General features: G+C 44.3%; 3 protein-coding genes across 4 annotated transcripts; 1 reads left to right on the top strand and 2 right to left on the bottom strand.

Moving 5' to 3' along the window:
* Nucleotides 1-431: 431 nt before the first annotated feature.
* On the bottom strand, nucleotides 432-1,574 carry LOC115258378 (uncharacterized). Its single transcript, XM_029858466.2, has 2 exons — nucleotides 1,080-1,574; nucleotides 432-1,012 (listed from the first exon to the last, which is right to left on the bottom strand). Exons 1-2 carry the CDS (start codon nucleotides 1,266-1,268, stop codon nucleotides 575-577), a joined length of 627 nt encoding a protein of 208 aa, XP_029714326.1. The 5' UTR covers nucleotides 1,269-1,574; the 3' UTR covers nucleotides 432-574.
* A 4,587-nt stretch (nucleotides 1,575-6,161) lies between these two features.
* Nucleotides 6,162-9,967, top strand: LOC134285115 (uncharacterized). Of its 2 annotated transcripts, none has more exons than XM_062845176.1 (2): nucleotides 6,162-9,107; nucleotides 9,186-9,967. In XM_062845176.1, exon 1 carries the CDS (start codon nucleotides 7,957-7,959, stop codon nucleotides 8,899-8,901), a length of 945 nt encoding a protein of 314 aa, XP_062701160.1. In that variant the 5' UTR covers nucleotides 6,162-7,956; the 3' UTR covers nucleotides 8,902-9,107; nucleotides 9,186-9,967. The 2 variants fall into 2 exon arrangements, with proteins under 2 accessions (XP_062701160.1, XP_062701159.1); XM_062845175.1 differs by having other exon boundaries at nucleotides 9,174-9,967.
* A 1,805-nt stretch (nucleotides 9,968-11,772) lies between these two features.
* Nucleotides 11,773-12,627, bottom strand: LOC109432949 (uncharacterized). The gene is made up of 2 exons (XM_019709303.3): nucleotides 12,368-12,627; nucleotides 11,773-12,300 (listed from the first exon to the last, which is right to left on the bottom strand). Exons 1-2 carry the CDS (start codon nucleotides 12,560-12,562, stop codon nucleotides 11,881-11,883), a joined length of 615 nt encoding a protein of 204 aa, XP_019564848.2. The 5' UTR covers nucleotides 12,563-12,627; the 3' UTR covers nucleotides 11,773-11,880.
* Between the last annotated feature and the right edge of the window lie 350 nt (nucleotides 12,628-12,977).

The raw sequence follows: 12,977 nt of genomic DNA, 5'->3' as shown, positions 1-12,977 counted from the left end.
AAAGCAACGATCCGTTGCATTCGAATCTCGCCGGGGACTGCGACAAGGTGATGGACTTTCCTGCCTACTCTTTAACCTCGCTCTGTAAGATGTAAAGCGACGAAACAGGGACAACAGCCGGGGTACGATTTTCGTGAAATCCAGACAGTTTGTGTGCTTTGCGAACGACATGGATATTATCGCCAGCATATTTGTAACCGTGGCAGAGCTATACACACCCGCCTAAAATATGAAGCTGCAAAAATCGGACTTGTCGTGAATGTGACAAAAACATGATAACATGCTGTAGGGTCTGAGAAAAGTAACCACCAAATTAGGCTAAAGTTGAACATCAAAATTATATTCTTCGTGCCTGTCAAGTTCTACCTTTAGGGGAAGATGGGGTAACAAGGCCTGCCGGGGTAAGACGGACCATTTGCGTCGAATTGAAATAAAGATGCAATTGGTATAATTTATTTGATACCTTTTGAGCTATTGAGAGCTGTTACAAAAATCAATTCAATTCGCTTTATTATAGAGACTTTCAGCCTTGTGTTACAAAAATCATCAGTAACGTTGCATCTTTACTCCTGGATCAATTTAACAAGTTCACCTGCTCTGTTTTACCCTCACTGCCATTGTTTGACTGCTCTGAAACCTCACGTCTTCTACAGAAGTTAATCCACCAATCAACAGCATACAGTACTGTGGCAACAAATCCAAACGCGGCTGCCACTATGTTGAAACTGCAACTACGGATGTCCCACAGCGCCAAGACCAATACGGAGAACGCCTGCGTGTAAAATCCTACCACCACAAGTCCGTTGTACCAAAGATTCACCCGGAACCATTCCAACGGCGAGAAAGCCCGACCATGGGGCTGGTTCGTGAAGATTGCATCAGCCAGTAGAATCACCGTGCCTATCAGTGCAGTGAACGCGAAGATGAAGTAGGAAAGATCCGGCCAGAAATAGCGATCATTATGGTACGATAGACGTGGGCGTATGAACAGCAGGGTTAGGAAAGCCGCTAGCTGGATTGGTGGAAAAGTAGAAATATTCAAAACATACTGATATAAATCATATACAACTGATACTCACGATTTGTCCCACTTTGAGTGACGATTGGAGACTCTTCAGAGCTCTCCAGTTGAATAGACGGGGTGAAACGCCCATGGGACTCTGTAGAATGATAACATCGTTGAACAGAGGAAACTGGATTGCGGTGAGTTTCTTCCGTTCTGACTTGTGAACAATGGGAAGTGAAGCTGTCATTGATACTTTGTTCATGATTTCTGCTCAAGAAAAGCTCACTCAACAAACAAACGAACGAACGCACAACTGGGTTAAAATGGCACGGATTCTAGTATCAACAGTGCTAATCTAAGCGATAAGAGTATTGATCCATCTATCTACAAAATGACAAACACAATATGCGCATTCTAAAACAAAAAATTTCAACAACGAACATACACAACTCAGATTTGTCACTTTGTATCATTGCCGTCTTTCTCAACAAAAAAAAGTATTTTCGTTGTTATATTTTTACAATTGAATGCTATTTCTTTTCGGTCCAGAAAAGTAAGGAAAACACTGGTTGATAGCAGGTATCTATCGCGAAAGTGTTGCAAACATATGATAAGAGCACTAGACAAAAGCACAACGCTTTATCAATATGAGTGCACATAACATTCAAACTTGTTGAACTGTTCTAATTTCATGTGCGTCCATGGTGGTGCAGAGGCAGATGTCAAAGATCCAAGAAAAGATCTATACATATTAAGATGGACAAACTTATATGAAATAGGCCAAGCTAGCGCCGATCTCTATGGAGTGTAATACTGCAGATGTTATGGTGTTCGGTAGACCAGTTCTCGTCTATGTTAGATTTGTTATCAAGCGCACTAGCGAGTTTGAGTCCCATGATCATCGGTGGAGACTTCAACGCCTTGGCGATTGAATGGGGTAGCCGCTCGACTAACGCGAGAGGCTGAGCTCTACTCGAAGTGAATGTCGCGAACGTTGGCGACAAAAAAAAACCCTACAGCAGGAATGGTGCGGAGTCTATCAATGTTGTGACTGGAGCCCGGGTCTAAACCCTAGCTCGGACTGGAGGGTCGACGATGGATACACGCAAAATGACCATCTGGTGATTCGATATCGGGTGGAACACGGAGGAAGACGGCCACAGCCGAAGGTCATCGGCTGTCAGCGGAGATGGCTGACCTGGTGCTGCGATAAGCCGGCATTTGTGGTACGATTGCTTGGAGGGTAACACCGAAGATCTATCCAGCGAAATCTAGTCGGAACCCTAAACAGTGCATGTGACGCCGCAATGCCAAGGCAATTACTACCCAGAAATGGAAGCAAACAGGTATACTGGTGATGTCCCGAAATCGGAGAACTCCACGAATCCTGCCTTAGAGCTAGGAGGAGGATGCAAAGAGCTCGCACCGATGAGGGTAGAATGGAGCGAAGTGAAGCCTACAGGGCGGCTGAACTGGCAATGAAACCGGCTTTTAATATCTCTGCCAGGCAGCCAACCCCTAGGGGTGATGCGTACAGAGTAGTCAAGGTCAAAACGAAGGGCGCATCAGTATCCCCAGAACGCTCCACGAAATGCTACAGAAGATCGTGGAAACGTTATTCCCCGCGACGCTATAAGACCATGAGCCCCGTCAACCATGGCCAAAGCAGCCAATGCCAGGTCGCCCCAGTGACGAACGAAGAGCTTATCGTAGTAGCGAAGTCGCTTAAGTTGAACAAGGCTCCGGGTCTGGACGGTATCCTGGCAGTAGCCATCAAGATGGCTATCAAGGCTAACCCTGACATGTTCAGAATGGCTTTGCAGATGTGCCAAGACAGAGGCGACTTTTCGGAGAGTTGGAAAAGCAAAGACTGGTTCTACTGCCCAAACACGGGAAGCCAACTGGCGAGCTGTCGACATACAGACTTATCTGTCTAATGGACACCACCGGAGAACTGTTGGAACGGATCATTCTGTAGAAGTTGATGGCCTATACCGCGAAACCTGATGACTCTGAGCTCTCGGATAACCAGCTCGGCTTCCGGAAGGATCGAACGACAGTGGACGCTGTTAGGCCTGTAACCAAAACGGTCGAGATAGCGCTCCAATGGCAGCGGACGGGAATCCACTATTGCGCGGTCGTCACGCTGAACATGAAGAATGCGTTTAACAGCGTAAGCTGGGTCCCCTATGAGTGCGCTATACACCTAGAAGTTCCGGTTAGCCTATGCCGGATACTGGAGAGAAACTTCCAGAATAGGGTGCTAATCTATGACACCGAGGAAAGCGAGAGGAGCTACAACATCACCACGGGGATACCTCAGGACCCCATCCTGGGCCTGGCAATATGGAACGCAACATATGATGGCGTATCGAGGCTCACACTTCAACCGGGCGTAAAGCTGGTCGGCTTTGCCGTTGACATTACCCTCGTGGTATACCTACGGCAAGTCGATAGAGGAAGTGGACCTGACAGAAGCTCACGCAATCGGCATAGCGAGGGACTGGATGAGGTCGAGACAGCAAGCTCTCGCAGCACCACCAAACGGAAGGTGGTGGTAATCAACCGCAAGTTTGAGCAGCAGGCAGTGCTACCCAAGTAACCACAGTGCTGAAGCCTTATTGCATGCAGATATACGGTGTATTTAGTGCAATCATTACTTTACATGCAAACTTAAGGTTGATTTAAAGTGGAAGTGGGCAATTATAGAATCAAATTAAGATTATACTGGTATAATCTTGAAGCAGTCGCATAATTGCCCATTTCCACTTTAAATCAACTTTAAGTTAGCATGTAAAGTAATGATTGCTTTAAGTACACCGTATATCTGCATGCAATAAGGCTTCAGCACCGTGGTTACTTGGGTAGTCATCACAGGCGGGTGACGAACAACTCTAAGCGCTCACAAAAAAGCCATTGGGGGTCATGATCGACGATAAGCTCAAATTCGGAAGCCACCAGGAATATGCATGTAAAAGGGCAAGCATGGCGATAATGGCATTGCACAATGGGTCCAGAGCTGTGTTTACGAAGACAAAAATGTTTGTGCCTAAACCATAAGTTTTAGATACATGGTGTCTTTGGGAAACTTTCTTCTTATTTTTCGACCTTTTTTCTCATTATTGTGAAATTAGGGTGGTCCCTCTAGTTTCGCGGATCCAAACATCTGCTTTTTAATAGTTTTATGTACGTTCACAAAATGTTCTACAAAGTTGTAAAAGAACTTATTTGAAGTAAGTTTGCCGAAGAAACTATTATTCTATCTCTTATGGTTCCTAACTTATAATTTTTTAAAAGATTCATGTTAGGGTGATCCATGAATTTCAGTTTTCCTGAAATAACTTTTAATTCGTTCGTTTCACGTAAATACTTTGTTCCGAGCGCTTTTAGAACTATCAACGACGCATATTTTTTCCAAAGAGCTCAATGTTCTAACTCTCATAGTTAAAAAGATATTGGCATTTTTCTTCGAAAAATCACTTTTCTTCAAAATGTCATATCTCAAAAAGGAGCAAATGGTTTTTCAATCTACCGGTTGCATTGGAAAGATCGTACTCTGTTCTATTCAAGGTGAAAAAACTGTAGGTACCTTTTTTGTTTAAAGCTTTTTATTGAATTTTGAAAATACGATTTTTTTCATGGAAAAGCAGTTGTAACTTTGAAAATCGATGAGATACAAAATTGGCGTCTTCGACAAAATTGTGAGTTTTTGGCTGCTATAAAAGTGCCCAGAACAAAGTATTGCAAAAAAATCAACACATAAAATTATATTGAGTAAAAACAGATTTTCATATGGAAACCGGAACAATTTCAGCAAACTCGACTAGTATTTGTTAGATAGATCGAAGTAACCATGTCGAAAATATTTAAATTTGCTTATAATCCATAATTCGTCAATGAACTCAACTTAAAATGTGATTTTGAGCTGATTTCCATCAATTTAAATTCAATTTCATCACTTCAATGTATGGATAGTGAAAATGTCAATCACTAGTATATGTATAGGTTAACGTAAAAGCCTATCAAAGTTACATGATTTACAATATCTTATCAACATTATGCCTAAATGGTGATGACAGTATAAACAAACATTGGTTCTACAATGAAATGGATGACCATTTACCAAGCTACTTTGATCTATCTAACAAAGACGAGTTGAATTTGCTTGAAATGTGTCATTTTTTCATATGAAAATCTGTTTTTACTCAATATAATTTTATGTGTTGATTTTTTCGCAATATTTTGTTCTGGGCACTTTTATAGCAGCCAAAAACTCACAATTTTGTCGAAGACGCCAAGTTTGTATCTCATCGATTTTCAAAGTTACAACTGCTTTTCCATGAAAAAAATCGTATTTTCAAAATTCAATAAAAAGCTTTAAACAAAAAAGGTACCTACAGTTTTTTCACCATAAATAGAACAGAGTACGATCCTTCCAATGCAACCGGGAGATTGAAAATCCATTTGCTCCTTTTTGAGATATGACATTTTGAAAAAAAAGTGATTTTTCGAAGAAAAATGCCAATATCTTCTTAACTATGAGAGTTAGAACTTTGAGCTCTTTGGAAAAAATATGCGTCGTTGATAGTTATAAAAGTGCTCGGAACAAAGTATTTACGAAAAACGAACGAATTAAAAGTTATTTCAGGAAAACTGAAATTCATGGATCACCCTAACTTGAATTTGTTAAAAAAATATAAGTTAGGAACCATAAGAGATAGAATAATGGTTTCTTCGGCAAACTTGCTCCAAATAAGTTCTTTTACAACTTTGTATAACATTTTGTGAACGTACATAAAACTATTAAAAAGCAGATGTTTGGATCCACGAAACTAGAGGGACCACCCTAATTTCACAATAATGAGAAAAAAGGTAAAAAAATAAGAAGAAAGTTTTCCAAAGACACCATGTATCTAAAACTTATGGTTTAGACACAAACATTTTTGTCTTCGTAAATACGGCTCTGGACCCATTGTGCATTGTCGAAGATAATGTCAAATAGCACGGCAATAGTCTCGAGTAAACGTAAGCTGCTCGCGACAGTAGCGGTCTCCGTACTACGGTATGGCGCCGCTGCATGGTCGAATGCGCTAGTGATCAATCGAAACATGAATCAACTTGAGGGTACCCACAGGCTGATATACCTTAACCCTTTGGATCCGGAGGGGACACCTATAAACCCGGCGTTGAAAGCGAGCATAACTAACGTGTTCGAGACCAGCTAGGTTACAGCCACAGGGGCGAAACAATCCGCACTGACTCAAAGGGCGCGGTGCATAGGTTAGCGGTCATGATGCCCATAGCACTAGTGGTGGCAGAGGACGAAGAGTGTTTCAAGAACATCTACAACATCGTCTATGTTGAAGTGGCAGAGAGAATGGGACTCCTTCAGCAAGGGTAGATGGACACAGGCTCATACCGTACTTACCTTACCGGTCAGACTAAGGCCTGAGTGGCCTCTGCTGTACATAGGGGCTGTCCATAAACCACGTGGTCATTTTTTGGGACTTTTCTGCACTCGATCTACGCACATCGCTCGATCCATTGTTCAATCGTATCAGTTTATCCGGGAATCCGTATTCGTGCATAATCTGCCATAGCTGTTCTCGATCGATTGTATCACACGCCGATTTGAAATCGATGAAGAAGTGATGTGTGGGCACGTTGTATTCGCGGCATTTCTGCAACACCGGCGGATGGCGAACATCTGGTCCGTTGTAGCGCGTTCACTCATGAATCCAGCCCGATATTGCCCCTTGAACTCTCTTGCAATCGGTGATAGACGGCGGCATAAAATTTGGTAGAGTATCTTGTAGGCAGCGCTCAGCAGTGTGATCGAGCGATAGTTCCCGCAATCCAACTTGTCGCCCTTTTTGTAGATGGGACACACGATACCTTCCATCCATTCCTCCGGTAATACTTCCTCCTCCCAAATCTTGGTAATGACCCAGTGTAGTGCTCTCACCAGTGCTTCTCCACCGTATTTTAGAAGCTCGCTTGGTAGTTGATCTGCTCCAGCGGCTTTGTTGTTTTTCAATCGGCCAACCTCTTCCTCAATCTCTTGAAGGTCAGGGGCCAGAAGTCTTTCGTCCTGTGCACATACTCCTAGATCTGTTACCACGCCACCTTCGGTACTTGCAACGTCGCCATTGAGGTGCTCATCGTAATGCTGCCGCCACCTCTCGACCACCTCACGCTCGCTCGTGAGAATATTCCCGTGATTATCTCGGCACATGTCGGCTTGTGGCACAAAGCCTTGTAACAAGTACGCTTTGTGATTTATAAATGTTCACTGTTAAATATATTGAATCTTTTTCAATTTAATTATGTTGCATGTTCATTCGTTTTTTCCATTTAAATTTAAAATTGATTCACCGCACAAAGATCTCTATCTTCAAAAGTTGCAATTGGCATACGCTTGCCCAAATGAGTTCCCTATATCCAGTAACACGCGCCCAAATGCAATGGACCCAAGCCAGCTAAATTGAATGCGCGCAATTTGTGATGCCATCGGCGGGCATCGACCTGTCCCAAAATCCTTTCAGGATCCATTGACCTTTCCCGTTCGGTTTTGCGCACTCCTACCGAACTTGGGGAGAGAATCTGACTGAAGGTTTTAAGGCGGCCGTTGGAAAGAGAGGTCACAATGCCTTTGAAGTTTCGGGTGCAAATTCTGAGAATGTTGCACTCGCGGAATTGGACTTCGTCCAAGTTCGCGACCTCGAAGCCGAAGGTCACAAATTAGCGGCCTATCTGAGGACTAATCCCAGACTTGATCGTCCACTTCGAATCGAATTGTGGAAGAGGCAAGAGTGGTTCGTTTTCTTGTCCCGCGTCGTGGTGTGATTTCATAGGTGAAGCTACATGAGAATTAGTTGACAGCCTTCGCTCATAGCCTTCGGTCGTGTTTGCAAATCGCTCCCGTACATCGCTTTTCTTCCATTGCTAAAATGAGCTGTATTCGAAAAAATACACTCGTGGTTGATTTTAGCGTTCTTCCTACGCGACCTGAATTAGGTAAAATCGAGTGTTTCCTAGAAAAGGAAATTAAACTAAATCTCGCGGACGCAAAGTGTATTCAACTACACAACACCCGCAACTGTGTATTTATTGAGATGATAGACAACGAGACGGCGCTGCGCTATGAAAAAGCGCACAATATCCAACGGTCTATTGTGTGCAATGGCAAGCCGTTCAAGATCCCCGTGTATGTGGATAGCGAGGCTGTTACAGTTCGTGTGTGTGACCTCCCTCCATCCATACCCCATGTAGCTGTCGCGGAGCAAATGAGAAGGTTCGGTGATGTGGTATCAATACAAGGTGAACGATGGAAGAACTATTTTCCCGGTGTCTTCAACGGTGTCCGAGTGCTTCAGATAAGACTCAAACAACCCATCCCGTCGTTCATTACTATCAGCAATGAAATTGCCACCGTATTCTATCCAAACCAGGTTAAGACATGTAGATGGTGCTGCAAACCTGTCCATCCGCAGCAGAAATGTTTGGAGGTAACTAACATACACCCCGCCGCCGCCGCCGCCGCGGTTACTCATCAATCACCATCCACCGAGCAGAAATTCGACGAGGCTGATTTCCCACCAATCAGTCCATCGGTCGAAGCAAGAGGCAAACGTGCGTTTGCTGAAAGCGAGCCTCAACCGAACAACGTAGCTACGAGCCTAGTACAGCAGCAGAGAACAAACACCGATGGTGACGACGACGACGACGTTGGGAACGATCACGACGATAGCTCATCTTCTCCGTACGAAAGCTGCGACGGTACAAACAAGCGGCGGCTGTCAACCAAGCGTGGAAAAGAGAAGAAGAAAGTGTGTGGTGCTATTCTGGGATCACAGAGCGACTGTGATTCCAATTCGTCTGTTATTTTATTGTAAAAACATAGTTTTTCGGTCCCGTTAAGCTCCCGGGCGCATGGACCTATTAAATAAATGAAATTGAAAAAAAAAAATACATGAGAATTCTTAGTAGGATTAACTAATTAACTTCCCTTTCCCTAATAGTGTTTCCCGCTAAGCTTGTTAGTTCCGTTAGGAAAGATTAGGAGCAAGTGTCAAGTGTGTGTAGAAACCTGAACCAAAGGGTAAGAGTTCGGATTATGATTTCGGTGTTCATGTGGCATAATTTGTGAATTGTGATTTGGGTACAGGATTCGTGGCAGCTAGGCCATTGCCGACACACCACCAGCCGTTAGAAACCGCTCTTGACCCCACCTTTCGAGTTTGAAGGATTCCCGGGGCACACGTGGCCGGAAGAGGGTTGCGTCACGCCAAGAAACGCGCCCTAGACAGGCAGGCCGCCATCATTTGCCGCGTCGGAGAACAACGCCAACTGCCAACAAGCCATTGTTCCGTAGGACGCTCGAACGCATGTGCCGCGTTCACGCGTAAGCCCACGTTTCCGTGGAGGTCGGATTAAGCGCGAACCGTCGGATCGCACGTTCAACCCGGGCCGGAGTAGGCCAGAAAACACTCCGTGTGCCCACCGACGTCGCGTGTCACCGCGCAATCCACCCACAATCCACCCAACCAGCTCGTAAATCCAAGCATGCATGCTATACGTTTGTGTCGTCCATGCGCATGAGACAATACGGCACAATCGACAGCCCGTACCGTCTCACATTGTGAATGAAACCCACCCCGTAACACACACCCTCGACCACCGTCGCACACACTGGTAGCCGTAGGAGATTATTTGATCGGCGCCGCTGGGCGTTGAAGTACGACAGCGAAGGAGGGGAATGAGAAAGAACGGAAACACACACTAGGGAATTGTAGAAGGGGAAAGGAAGGCCTAGGCAAACATGTAAAGAAAGATCGATCGAGGAATAAATATGTATAGGTACTCAAATCAGCTCGTTTGAATAAAGCTCTGCGGTAGGTGCTTTTATAGCATGTAAAACATTTGTAGTGTCGTTTAATAAATGCAACAGTAGTTCCCAAACGTTTTCCGTTAATGTGTAGAGTACCGAGAAATTAGTGTCTTGTGAAGAATTTTCATGTAGTGCGTGATCGTTTTCTTGTAGTTTGATTTTGTTGTACGGGGTAAGTCGGCCCGAAATCGACCTTTGACCCTCTCGAATTGAAAGTAGTTCGATTTGGAGAAACTTTCGGACTGGGCCGATGATGATAAAACTCCGCCTAGTTGATATCGGTTTTGAAGCATTTAAGGGGTTTGCATTTGAAACTTCTAGAGCATTGTGATCGTTCGTATCTTCTGTAGTACTTGGGATAGTTTAACGCAGCCAGTCAGCTTCTTTCCCCAGTTCTAAAAATTTACCCATTCCCTGGAAGGGTCTCAGGCCGGGCAAACCTGTAAACTGTTGGGTGGTCTCCTTTAGGAGTGGCGCTTAAGCCACCCACTTACGAACGGGAAAGCGCGACAGGTTGGCGGGTTACAGCCTCTGCGCGAGCGGTTCAGCTTCTCGTAGAATTTTCGTGTGTCCTTAGCGCGGTACAGCTCTTCCATCGCTTCGCGATCTAGTTCTTCCTGCTGGCGCTTCTTCATCCGGAAGACTGAGTTCTGCCTGTTCCGCGCCTGTTTGTAACGTGCCTCATTCGCTCTCGTACGGTGTTGCAGCATTCTCGCCCATGCTGCATTCTTCTCGTTTTTCAACTGTTCACATTCGCCGTCGTACCAGTCGTTTCTGTGATTCGGAGTCACGAAGCCTAGTGCAATAGCCGAGGTACTACCTATGGCGGATCGGATGTCCCTCCAGCCATCTTCAAGTGTAGCTGCGCCAAGCTGCTCTTCCGTTGGTAGGGCCACTGCTAACTGCTGCGCGTAGTCTTGAGTCACTTCTACGTTACGAAGTTGCTCGATGTTGAGCCGCGGCTTACGTGGTGGTGTGGTTAGTTGGAGTCTATGAATGACTACTGTGAGAGGTAGAATTCTCTAGAGGAAATGTGGAAGGAACATCCGGAGAAATTTCTGATGAAATCTCTTGAGAAATTCCTGGGGGAATCTCAGGAGGAATGCCTGGAGAAACTTCTGATCAAATTCCTGGCGGAATCCGAGGAGGAATTCTTGGAGAAATACCTTGAGGAATTCTTGGAGAAATTCCGTGAATCTATCTCTAGAATTGCTGTAGGTATTCTTGGAGGAATTTCTGTAGGAATTTCCGAAGGAATTTCTATATCAGTTCCTGGATAAAATTCTGGAGGAATTCCTGAAGAAATATCTGGGGTAATTCCTGGTGCAATTCTTAGTAAAATTCCTGGACAAATTCCTGGATGAACTCCTGGAAGAATGCCTGGAGGAATACCTAGAATTATTTCTGGATAAATTCCCTGGGGGATTCTCACAGAAATTCTTGAAGGAATTCCTAGAGAAATCTCGAGAGGAATTCATACAGGAATCCCTGATCGAATTCTTGGATAAATTCCGGAAGAAACTCCCGGGGAAATTTCTGAAGGATTTTCTGGAGAAATTTGTGAAGGAATTTCTGTAGTTATTTCTGAAGGAATTCCTGGACCAATTCCTGGCAGAATATCTAAAGGAATTCCTGGGGAAATTCCTGGTGGAATTCTTGAAGTTATTCCTGGAGGAGTCCTTGAATGAAATCTTAGATAAATCCCTATATCTGGAATTTTAATAGAAAAAATTTAAGTGGTCGACAAAGGAAGTTTTCATTACTTTTTGAAACCAAGCTTCAATGATGTGTAAAGCTTTTTGATCAAAAACTGAAATATGCGATGGTCTTTCCAACGCATGGAATGGAATTGTAATGAAATCGAATTCGCAAGTGCTTAACAATATTATACTGTTATATTTATTTTATTGTTACTTTCAATGTACATACAATATGAATTCGTAAGTTCTTCAGTTTACCTTTATCAACCAAGCAACACATAGTTTTACACATCTTCAAAATCCCTCGTATTTTCCAGGTTCCTAACAATTTCATGCCGTTTGCTAAAATCCAACCACCAATCCACCAGATACAGCCCGGCATTGAAAAATCCGAAAGCGGCCGCCACTATGTTGGATTCGTAACCATAGTAGTTGAGGGCAATAACCAGCACGAAATATGCCAGCGTATGGAACGCAACTGCTGCCAATCCCGTAAGCCAAAGTTTCACCCGGAACCATAGCACCGGAGTGAATGCCTTTCGGAGAGGATGGGCTATCAAGATGGAATCGGCCAAGGAAAGCACCGTTCCTATCAGGGCATTGATGGCGAGGAATAGGAACGCCATTTCCGCAAGAGAATCCAGCGGTTCCGAATTGCGACGGCTCCGGGTTCGGGTGAGCGCCAGAATTACGATGGCAGCCGTCTAAAAGTGATAGAATAATCAGATTGTTCTCTAGGAAAAGTTGGTGGATTTGATTTTCATAACTTACGATCTGTCCGAGCTTGAGAGCCGAACGAACAGTCTTCAGCACCTTCCAGTCAAACGGTCCATCGGGGCAGGGCGCTGGGCTCTGCAGAATGGTGACGTCATTGTTCAGAGGAAACTCCAATGGATTGGAGGTTTTGTCTTTGTGGTCGGAGTTGTGTACCGCAGGAGGAGATCCTACCGTAGAAATTTTGCTCATTTTTGCACAGCTCTCGATGTCAGTCGACTGAGTCAAACGCGTAGGTAAACGGAAATGAAAGTGAATTTGTTTAGCGATAGCGATGTCGCTTGAAGAGATAAGAACTCTGATGAATTCAGCGGAAGGCTAAAGAAATTGTCTTGAATTCTATAATCTTGAAAAATCTATTTAACCCTTCGCAGAGAGCGGAACTGGAGATGCTCAGCCATGGACCAGTCGAATGGAGACGACTCCAACGCATAGTAGAGGTTAGTCAGGCCTTAGTCTGACCATTAAGTAAGTGGTAGTGATATCATTTAGTGCGTGCGGATTGGAACAGAAGCCTCGCTTGTATTTTATTTGTCATTTCCAAAAGATACTCCATGTTACTCACCTTAGAGGCTCTGGAGTTCATCAATACGCCTTTGAAATTCGT

The sequence above is a fragment of the Aedes albopictus genome, chromosome 1, assembly GCF_035046485.1.
Source record: "Aedes albopictus strain Foshan chromosome 1, AalbF5, whole genome shotgun sequence".
In the NCBI taxonomy this organism is placed as follows: Eukaryota; Metazoa; Arthropoda; class Insecta; order Diptera; family Culicidae; genus Aedes; species Aedes albopictus.
The sequence above is the reverse complement of the archived record's forward strand: the minus strand, read 5'-3'. Positions and strand labels throughout refer to the sequence as shown.